Source organism: Mustelus asterias, chromosome 14 (genome assembly GCF_964213995.1).
Source record: "Mustelus asterias chromosome 14, sMusAst1.hap1.1, whole genome shotgun sequence".
NCBI classification, from domain to species: domain Eukaryota; kingdom Metazoa; phylum Chordata; class Chondrichthyes; order Carcharhiniformes; family Triakidae; genus Mustelus; species Mustelus asterias.
In genome coordinates, this window is record NC_135814.1 from 3,315,804 (window position 1) to 3,327,029 (window position 11,226).

The 11,226-nt window shown below is 43.9% G+C and overlaps 1 protein-coding gene across 2 annotated transcripts; it reads right to left on the bottom strand.

The window, feature by feature from the left end:
• Window positions 1-897: 897 nt before the first annotated feature.
• Window positions 898-10,978, bottom strand: LOC144503438 (C-X-C chemokine receptor type 2-like). Of its 2 annotated transcripts, XM_078227746.1 has the most exons (3): window positions 10,864-10,978; window positions 6,482-6,566; window positions 898-2,559 (listed from the first exon to the last, which is right to left on the bottom strand). In XM_078227746.1, exons 2-3 carry the CDS (start codon window positions 6,509-6,511, stop codon window positions 1,507-1,509), a joined length of 1,083 nt encoding a protein of 360 aa, XP_078083872.1. In that variant the 5' UTR covers window positions 6,512-6,566; window positions 10,864-10,978; the 3' UTR covers window positions 898-1,506. The 2 variants fall into 2 exon arrangements, with proteins under 2 accessions (XP_078083872.1, XP_078083873.1); XM_078227747.1 differs by lacking the exon at window positions 6,482-6,566 and having other exon boundaries at window positions 10,864-10,950.
• Window positions 10,979-11,226: the final 248 nt, after the last annotated feature.

Genomic DNA, 11,226 nt, shown 5'->3' on the forward strand with positions numbered 1-11,226 from the left:
GAGCTGAGGAGGATGCAGAGATACTTCAGCGTGATTTAGATGGGCTGATTGAGTGGGAATATGCCTGGCAGATGCAGTATAAAATGTGAGGTTATTAGCTTTGGTGGCAAAAATAGGAAGGCAGATTATTATTTGAATGGGTGCAAATTGAGAGAGACCTTGGTATCCTTGTGCATCAGTCACTGAAAGTAAATGCGCAGGTACAGCAGGCAGTTTAGAAGGCAAATGGTATGTTGGCCTTCATAGCAAGAGGATTTGAGTATAGGCATAGGAATGTTTTGTGCAATTGTATAGGGCATTGGTGAGGCCACACCTGGAGTATTTTGTGCAGTTTTGGTGTCCTTATCTGAGGAAGGATGTCCTTGCAATGGAGGGAGCACAGCGAAGGTTTACCAGGCTGATTCCTGAGATGACAGAACTGTCATATGAGGAGAGACTATGTCGGTGAGGATTATATTCACTGGAGCTTAGAAGAGTGGGAGGGGATCTCGTAGAAGAAAATTACATCTCATGGAAAATTACAAAATTCTAACAGAGCTTGACAGGGTAGATTCAGAAAGAATGTTCCCAATGGTGGGGGAGTCTAGAACTAGGGGTCATAATTTGATAATATGGGGTAAACCTTTTAGGACTGAGGTGAAGAGAAATGTCTTCACCCAGAGGGTGGTGAATGTGTGGAATTCACTGCCACCGAAAGTTGTTGAGGCCAAAATGCTGTGTGATTTCAAAAATAAAGTAGTACTATCTCCTGGGGCTAAAGGAATCAAGGGATATGGGAGAAGGCACGATCAGTGTACTGAATTTGATCATCCATTATCAAAATGAATGGCGCTTCAGGCTCGAAGGGCCGAATGGCCTACTCCTGCTTCTAGTTTCTGTGCATCCCTTTCCCTGAATCAGGATCCCGGGATTCAAGTCCCACTGCAGGACGTAATGGCCAAATAGACTGGCACGGCGGCACAGTGGTTAGCACTGCTGCCTCACAGTGCCAGGGACCTGGGTTCAATTCCCGGCTTGGATGACTGTCTGTGTAGAGCTTGCACATTCTCCCTGTGTCTGCGTGGGTTTCTGAACAGGTGCCGGAGTGTGGCAACTAGAGGATTTTCACAGTAACTGCATTATGAATTTAAAGCTACTTGTGACTTATAAATAAACTTTACTTTAGATTGATTGTTGACTTGCAAATCCTGGTAAAAATGGGAGTCTCCTGCTCAGCCATGCTTGAAGCAGTGTGGTGTCCCTCAAGCCATAGCTTCAGGCTAGCGACCTGTTTCAGGAAAAACAAGGTGCAGAAACAGACATTAGCACATGTTTTATCTGTCTCGTACACGAAAGAAGAACCACCCTGAAAAAAGTTTATTTACTGTGTTCAGAATTGCAACATGCACTGAAACATGCAAAATAATGTTCCTTGAATTCATTTTTAGGAGCTTCATTCCATTTCTCCTTTCATAATTTTCATCTGCCAACTTTCTAATTGGCTTGACCAGTTCCAATGCAAAGAGCCTATATTGTGGTTTCAGTGAGTCCAGATACAGATGAAGAAGATACTGATCTCTTGTATTGTGACTTGGCACTTTGTTTAATGATTCCTTTTGTAACCAAGAGTTTGAGCAAGTTGTTCCTGAATTTCACCCCAATGAATGCGTATAGGATCGGGTTGATGCAGCTGTGTAGGAATCCCAAGCTTTGGGTTCCAATTAGAGCTCTGTCAATATGATTTCGCCTGTCACAAGTGTCAGCAATGAATTTGCTCCTCATCAGTGTGTCGATGAACACAGTAATATTGTTTGGGAGCCAACAAATGAGAAAAGCCAGCACCACTGCTATGATCACCTTCATGGCTTTCTGCTTCTGGAATCCCTTCGTCTGACACAGTTTCCAGATTGTCGCACTGTAGCAGAAGATCATGACAGCCAGCGGGATGAGGAACCCAATAAAGTGCCGCAAAAACCTGGTGGTTACTCTCCATGTTTCAGCCGATTCACCATCAAGTTTCTCATAACAGATCATTCTGCTGATACCAGGTGGAGTATATTCACCCTTGTACAGAATAGGCAAAGACAGAACAATAGCCAGCACCCAAACAGCAGCACAAACCAGGTTGATGAGAAATGGTCTCTTCTGTTTGAGAGTCTGTGTAGAGTAGACAATGGACAAATAGCGATCGACACTGATACAAGCCAGTAGCAGAATCCCACTGTAAAAGTTAACTTCCTGTAACAAGCTGATGATCTTACACATGGCATCACCAAACACCCAGCCAGATATTGCATCCACTGCCCAAAAAGGCAAAGTCACGGCAAAAAGCAGATCGGCCACTGCCAGATGAAGCAGGTAGATATCTGTGGATGATATTGTGCGTCGACTGTAAAGTATGACAACCATTACTGCCATGTTCCCTGTCACAGCGAGGATACAAACCAGGCTATAGACAACAGCAATTGTCGTGTTGATTGAATGACTATTACCTACTTGTATACAAGGGGATGCCTCAATATCATAACCGTAGTCAGTATAATTGGTAGAATTGTCAAACATATCAACAAAGTCTTCCATCTGAAAGAAACAATAAGTAAATCAGGTTATGAACATTAAGTTAAAATGCAGATTTGTACTGTTACACTAAACATATTTACTGAATTTTAAGGACACCTTTACAATAAGAACTTACAATCATACAGCGTCTAACATAAAGGAACATTCCATTTTACTTAAGAGAAGCATTCTTAGAGAAAGACAAAGAATTAGGAGGAATGGCCAAAAGCCTGATCAAAAGAATCGGTTTTAGGAGTATCTTAAAGGAAAAGAAAGATGAAAAAGTGGAAAGGTTTAGGGAGAAAATTCTAGAACCAACATACTTGAAAACTGAAGGCAAAAGAGTCAATGATGGGACAAATGAAATGTGGAATAAGTAAGAACACAGAGTTCTCAGAGAGTTGTTAGGTTGTAGGAGGTTACAGGGATAGAGTGAGATGGGTCTTGAAAGGGTTTAGACATGGTAAGGAGAATTTTAAATTGGAGACACTTGGGGACCAAGCACTATCAATGAACGCAGAGGGAATGGCTGGGCAGCATAGAGTCATAGAGGTTTGCAGCATGGAAACAGGCCAACTTGTCCATGCTGCCCATTTTTTTAAACCACCAAGCTAGTCCCAATTGCCCGCATTTGGCCCATATCCTTGTATACCCATCTTACCCATGTAACTGTCTAACAGCTTTCTAAAAGATAAGATTGTACCCGCCTCTACTACTACCTCTGGCAGCTTGTTCCAGATACTCACCACCCTCGGTGAAAAATTGCCCCTCTGGACTCTTTTGTATCTCTCCCCTCTCACCTTAAACCTATGCCCTCTAGTTTTAGACACCCCTACCTTTGGGAAAAGATGTTGACTATCTAAATGATCTGTGCCCCTCATTATTTTATAGACCTCTATAAGATCACCCCTAAGCCTCCTATGTTCCAGGGAAAAACGTTCCAGTCTATCCAGTCTCTCCTTATAACTCAAACCATCAAGTCCCGGTAGCGTCCTAGTAAATCCTTTCTGCACTCTTTCTAGTTTAATAATATCCTTTCTATAATAGGGTGACCAGAATTGTACAAGCATGCCGAATGCCTGCTTCACCACTCTGTCCACTTGTAACTCCACTTACAAGGAGCTATGAACCTGTATCCCTAGATGTCTTTGTTCTATAACTTTCCCCAACACCCTACCATTAACTGAGTAAGTCCTGCTCTGGTTCAATCGACCAAAATGCATCACCTCGCATTTATCTAAATTAAACTCCATCTGCCATTTGTCAGCCCGCTGGCCCAATTGATGATACAGGATCTGATACAGACTGCAGAGCTTTGGAAGGGCTAAAATTTCTGGAAGGCAGTGGGTGAGGGACCAGCCAGGAGAACAGTGGGCCGGATGTAGTGAAAAAGGCAGGTTGAGAGTTTCAACAGCAGATAAGCTGAGGGAGGGGCATATACAGGTGATGCTCCCTCTGAAGGTATAGTCTTGAGGCTGAATAATACACTCCATGATTGGGAGTATTTCCCACTTTGCAGAGCATATTGTGCGCTGTGATGATCTCAGGCACTGTTTATAATGTCAACTTGCCAGTTTGTGATAATACCCATCTGTGGGAGGTTAGAAAGACCAGGCAGACTGTGAGCAGGATAACACAGCCTACTGCACACCATTGCATCAAGGTGTTCACACATGCAATGTTCCACAGGACCAGCAATTATATTGCCTTCAGGCAGGATGACCAAATCCAGATTGAGGGAATCACATCTGGAGGAAACCCATGCAGACGTGGGGAGAACATGCAAACCTCACACAGACAGGCACCCAAGGCGTTGTGAGGCAGCAGTGCTAACCACTTTGTGACCTTGCTGCCCCGAACCTGAGGATTTTCTGCCATTACTCGTTTCCCTAGGGTGCAAGGGGCTATCAACTGCACACACATATAGCATTAAGGTTCCTGCAGGATGACTTTACAAATTCATAAATGGAAAGGGATTCCAATCAACATGCAGCTGGTATGCCAGATAGCCGGGCATTCACGACCCATATATTCTTAGAAATTCCCAAATTCAAGAACCTTTCACTTGCCTGAATGTGTTAGAGAGATGATTTCTAAGCAGTAAGGGCTGTTATATCAAAAGTTGGCTCATAGAACAAAGAACAAAAAACAGTACAGCACAGGAAACAGGTCCTTCGGCCCTCCAAGCCTGTGCCGCTCCTTGGTCCAGCTAGACCAATCGTTTGTATCCCTCCATTCCCAGCCTGTGTGGGTTCCAAGATCTGGGGAAGAGAGCCATGACAAGGGCCAGAGTGGAGCAGACCATTGGACTCCTCAGGATGCGCTTCTGATGGGCAGATTTGGAGGTGCAGTGCAGTACTCCTCACATATGTCCCTGATGGTCATGGTCTGCTGTATTCTCCACAACATTCTCATACAAAGAGGCGATTCCCTGGAGGATGAAGGCATGCCAGAATGGCAAGGATGAAGTGAAGGATGACAACAGTGCTACTGCGAATGGCCCAGGCTGTGATCGAGGGGATTGCCATGATACCAGGAATTACACCAGAGGTTTCTGTAGTGCATCTAGCCACAGTAACATAGTGGTTTAGTGAAATATTTTCCCTTCTTCCTGTTAGAAGCCCTTAGATCCAAATCTTCCCCATCAACCCACACCCTCTTGCCCACTCTCAACATTTTGTTTTCTGCCTTAACCATCAGACACAGGTCACACAGCCAAAACTATCAATGAGAACATGAGAATGAGAAATGTGTGTTTTGTACTTATTCACAAGCCTACCAATACAATTAAAGAAAAAATGCCACCCATGTTCTCCTATTCATGACTAATGCAGATACTTACAACTACGTTTCCTAGTACTCCAGTGCAGTAATTCCCCCCTCCCTTGCTGCTCTGCCCCTCGATAGTCAGCAAACAGTCTATGGAGGAAACTTGGTGCTCCAAAAAGTGGATGATCACAGTACTCATGGCCTGGAAGGATACCTCCACAATCCAGGCCAGAGCACACAACCCCTCTGGATACATGCCAAATCTTCATAGATCACGTGCTGACCATCCAACATCTACTGCCTTATAGACGACTCCAGATGCTCATTATCCAACTTGGAGTCAGTCTTTGGATCACCTTAGATATGCTTCAGACTGCCTGAGGCCAACCACATTCTCTGGCAGCTACACGTACGAATGTGGAGTGCCCTCATGAATGTGTGCATGATCCCTGACTGATACACTGATGCCTGCTGAAGTGCCAGCATTTGCAATGGTGCCGATTGCAAAGATGTGACACTGCACCCTCCAAGATTTCCTCAGAGGAGGAGGAGGAAAGTTGCTGCATAGCTTCTGCTGCTATCTACGGAGAGGCTTCTCCTGTAACAGAGAGAGATCAGTAAGGAGGTAATTAGGTACCAGATAATTTAATGTGTCATCCCTATCATATGAATGCACAATGACACGGTCTAGAACAATTGTGCCCTTATAAAAACATGCAACCTTTGATGAGGAGCTAATCTCGAATACATACTGCATTTGTTGGCAAGACCTAAATATTGCTCATACTGATGCCATATTCACCCTGCTGACCTCATGAGGCTGTTGAACATTTTGAGCACTGGGACCAGGTCATCCTCCCATGCCAACACAGTTAACGCCAGCGGCCACCTCCTGTTGGTCATGCAGCATGAGTTTCCATGGGCTACCTCCTCTCCCCAGCACTTGAAATGAGATGATCATAACAATCCTCATGCAGGAAGGCATCAAGGGCAACTCACTCAAACTTTGGAGCTTCTCTCTCCAAGCTCAAATGGCACAGACATATATGCATTGAAATATGTCATTAATGTATCCCTTCTTAATGTCTAAAATTGCTGATTTATGAAAACTTTGCCACCTGCAAAGGTTGAGATAGTTGGAAGACAGTGGGTGGAATTTTCTGACCGCACTCACCTCGAAACTGAAGCCTCTGAGACCGGACATCCCCGCACTTCAGCACACATCAGGCAGGATGACAGTCTGTAACCTGTCCTTGATGCTAGTTGGTGGAAATTAACATATTATTGAGCATGAGACCATGGTGAGCATGAAAGTCAGGAGCAGGATTTTTCGCTTTCTGGGCAAGCGCAGCTGGAAAATCCTGCTCGAGGTCAACAAACATTTCCACGGTCTGCCCCTCATCCAATATGATTCCCGTGGCGGGCGGAACGGGTAAATTCACCCCATGGGTGTGGAACCTGCTGTTGGCGCAGGGCCATTTTGTTCAGCCTTTATTGTGGGAATTCTTATGGAAGCATAAATAAATTAAATTAAATCATTTTTTACAGTATGGAGAAATTCCCTGTGCAACTTTCAAGTTATTAGTATTTGCTACAACCAGCCCCAGGTCGGGTTCCCCAAAAGCTGTTGATCTGGGTGAGACCTCTTAATCTGTTACTTTCTGGCTGGAAATCCCTTCTTTATTGTTTCAAACCCAGGTGAGGCGGAATAACTGGCTCTGTGTCTTCATTCAACCCATCCTCTGTTACAGTGTTTTCTTCCCCTTGGTTACCCTTTCCAGACCCAGTAGTTATGTTTAAGAAGGAGCCAACTCAACCAGGCTCTCTTGAGTTAAGATAAGAGTAAATTGATTAATTACCAAAAGGATAAAGGGAAATGGTAAAACACATTCATCTACACTCATCCAAATTAGAAATAAATATAATTAAAAAGTGATACGGAACAGTCCTTGAGTTGTGAAGCATGGATGATGATGCATCGTGGTCATGACTAATGGATTTTGGCTGGTGAATAGTTAATTCTTCAGTTCAGGTGTCCTGTGGTTCGACAGAGATATTTCAGTTATGTTTCCTGCTGCAATCCTATGCAGGCCCTGCCCTAGTCACTGTAGTACCTTCAGTGTGTGTTCCTGAGCACAAACACCCAGACCAATCTACAGGCAGACAAAGAATGAGAGACTGAATCACAGAATGGCCACATGGCAGGCAGGCAGCCTATCTTTTAACCTCCAGATATGTATTCCAAAGGGGGCTGGTGTGTACTCATCTGTCTAGGTCAGACCCTTCGTCGTCCAGTACTTCCCCGGAGCGGAGAAGCTACAACATCTTCTCCAGAGCCTTCAACATGTCATTGACGAAGACGAACATCTCGTCAAGGCCAGCCCCACACCCCCACTTCTTGCCTTCAAACAACCGCACAATCTCAAACAGACCACTGTCTGCAGCAAACTACCCAGCCTTCAGGAGAACAGTGACCACGACACCACACAACCCTGCCACAGCAACCTCTGCAAGACGTGTCGGATCATCGACACAAATTCTATCATCTCACGTGAGAACACCATCCACCAGGTACACGGTATATACACTTGTAATTCGGCCAACATTGTCTACCTGATACGCTGCAGGAAAGGATGTCCCGAGGCATGGTACATTGGGGAGACCATGCAGACGCTATGACAATGGATGAATGAACACCGCTCGACAATCACCAGGCAGGAGTGTTCTCTTCCTGTTGGGGAACACTTCAGCGGTCACGGGCATTCGGCCTCTGATCTTCGGGTAAGCGTTCTCCAAAGCGGCCTTCACGACACACGACAGCGTAGAGTCGCTGAGCAGAGACTGATAGCCAGGTACCGCACACCTGAGGACGGCCTCAACCGGGATCTTGGGTTCATGTCACACTATCTGTAACCCCCATGACTTGCCTGGGCTTGCAAAATCTCACTAACTGTCCTGGCTGGAGACGATACACATCTCTTTAACCTGTGCTTAACCCTCTCTCCACTCACATTATCTGTACCTTTAAGACTTGATTACCTGTAAAGACTCGCATTCCAACCATTATTTTGTAAATTGAGTTTGTGTCTTTATATGCCCTGTTTGTGAACAGAACTCCCACTTACCTGACGAAGGAGCAGCAAGCGCTCTGAAAGCTAGTGGCTTTTGCTACCAAATAAACCTGTTGGACTTTAACCTGGTGTTGTGAGACTTCTTACTCGGTCATTGTAGCCAGGGACCTTGAGATGAGATAGTCATTATTGTCCCTTTGTCGTCCAGAGATGGTAATCAGTCTTGGAATATTTTTACAAGTACCTTGAATTGTTTGGATGCACAGGAAGGTGTTCCATGGAGACCACCTACAGCAGCCAATCCTGTCAGTGGTTAATGGTGCATTCTCAGCCATCTTTGGTGTCTCGTGTCCACTTTTCCAAATATACAGCTCTGATCCTTTTAAGTCTAATATTTCCATGTATGATTCCAAGTTTTTTCTCCATCGTCATAACATATATGTCATCCAAAGGAAGGATGCTGACTTTACTTTGTAATTTTGATGCAAGAAACTTGTTTCATCATGCAGGCAAGCTTTCTGGTCATCTTGCTTTTCTCCACTCCTTCTGGGGTACAATTCAATGGGCACTGACCACCCTCCAGTACCTTGCTTTGGTTGCCATGATTCATAAATGAGTTTTCACAAAGAATTTTAGCAGTAAATCAGGCACTGCTAAGTATGACAACTGAGAGCACACTTATCATCTGAACAATAGCCTACAGGGAGGTGTCTGGCTCACGCTAAAGTATTGTTTCTTCATTTAGACGTTAATGCAGAATACGTTACATCATGGTTGGCCTTCCTGTTCAAATTGAGCATGATTGTGAGAATGAAGAGAAGCCACGGAGTGGGGCAAGATGGAGGAGAAGGAAGTGGACTCTCAGCAGGAGATCATCTTGACTGAGAATCTTTATGGAACAATTCTCCTCCCTCAACTTCAGCATTAACCAATCCTTGCGACATCTTGGTTTCAGTAAAGCGGTTATGACTATATTTTCCGATTGTGGCAGCCACAAATACAGCCTCTGAGAAGCACATGGACTACATTGCCTGTGGTTGTCAATGTGATTGTGGCTCTTAGCTTTTATGCATCTGGCTCCTTGTAGGCTGCTACTGGAGATATGAGCACCATTTTGCAACATATTGCTTTACTAAGATCATCTATACAAAGAGAGACAGTTCCATCTCATTCTGCCTTGCCAGAAACAAGCAGGCAGAGCAAATTCAAGATAAAAGCAAATTACTGCAGATGCTGGAATCTGAAACAAAATCTGACATTTGATGAAGGGTCATCCAGACTCTAAACTTTAACTCTGTTCTCTCTCCACAGATGCTGTCAAACCTGCTGAGATTTTCCAGCATTTTCTGTCTTTGTTGGAGCAAGTTCAAGGATTTGCATGGACTGCAGAATGCCAATGACTGCATGCAAGCTGCCTTCCACGTAGAACACCTGAACTTGGTAACTATTGAGGGATGAGAAATGAGAGGGATTTCACTCCCTCCATGTGCAACAGTTATGTGACCATGGGTAACCTTCAGACAGATGAGTACTCATTAACCTTGTAGCTGTCACAATTCCATCATTCTGTGGCAGTCCTCTGTGCCACTGCATTTGACGTGCGCAAGTCTAAGGTTGGCTACTGGGTGACAGTATTATCCACTGATGACATGGCTCATGACTCCAGTCTCAAACCCAGATACACATGTGCACAGGAGGCCAACATGAGAGAGATTATCACAAGGAACATCATAAAGCATACCACTGGCATTCTTGAACATTGTCAGCCTGAATCACTTTGAAGGAGCCCAGCAGTACTCAGTTGAATGGATATCGAGATTTGTATGCAGCATAATGCACACCCGGGCCTTTATAGAGGGATAATCTTTGTGGCCATCTATCAGGTGAGAAACTGAGGAGCAAGAACCTGAGGAAAAGATGAAGCAGAAGGGAGGTACAATGTAGTAACTCCTTTCAGCCTGGATTACACAATGAGTTAATTAATGGTACTTGTGTAACTCAGATGTTACCCACCACCTATTAGCCCAAACCTGAATGTTGTCCAGGTCCTGGTGTGGGTAATATATCATTCCCCAGTTATTCTATTTAATGATAAAAACTGATAAAAAACAGATTTACCTAACTCAGAAACAAAATTCTACAGTTGTTATTTATGTTGAAAACAGTAATAAACCACGAAACATTGCACAAATTCTATCTTTGATAAAGATTTCAGAACACTATCTGGATGAGGAATGCATATTTGTATTGAATGCCCAAAGCCCTGCCATTCTATTTACCAACTTCAATCATTTTGCTTTGGTTCTCTTATTATTTTTGTTAATTCAGTCCATAAATTTCATGACATTCTGAATAGAGTAACAAGAGGGCAGCAGATAAATGAATGTCAACGTTTGCCAATATTCACAGAAACAATCTTTCATATAGTATATGAAAGCAACTGAAGTGATCAATTCAGCTGAACAGCAGAATAAAATCTACATACCATATCAAAGTCCATTCTAGTTTTGCTGGCTGTCTTTAAGTTGATTAAATCATTTTCTTCACCAGTGTGGAAGACATTAAAACAGGAGGGCAACTTGATGGTTTCTGAAATGATTAGTGGCATGAACACAGCTTTGTACCTTAGAAAAATGAGAAGAAGATCCAGTGTATCCTGTCATAAAGAACTGGGTGTGCAGTTAGTGGAAAGAGTGTTGTAATTCATTACATCATTTAAAGTGCCAATGAGCAGTGACTCAACACCTTATTAGCAAACACCCATAGATTGTTGTAGTTCACTGGGAACATGTTACATGATGTGGAGATGCCGGCGTTGGACTGGGGTAAACACAGTAAGAAGTTTAAC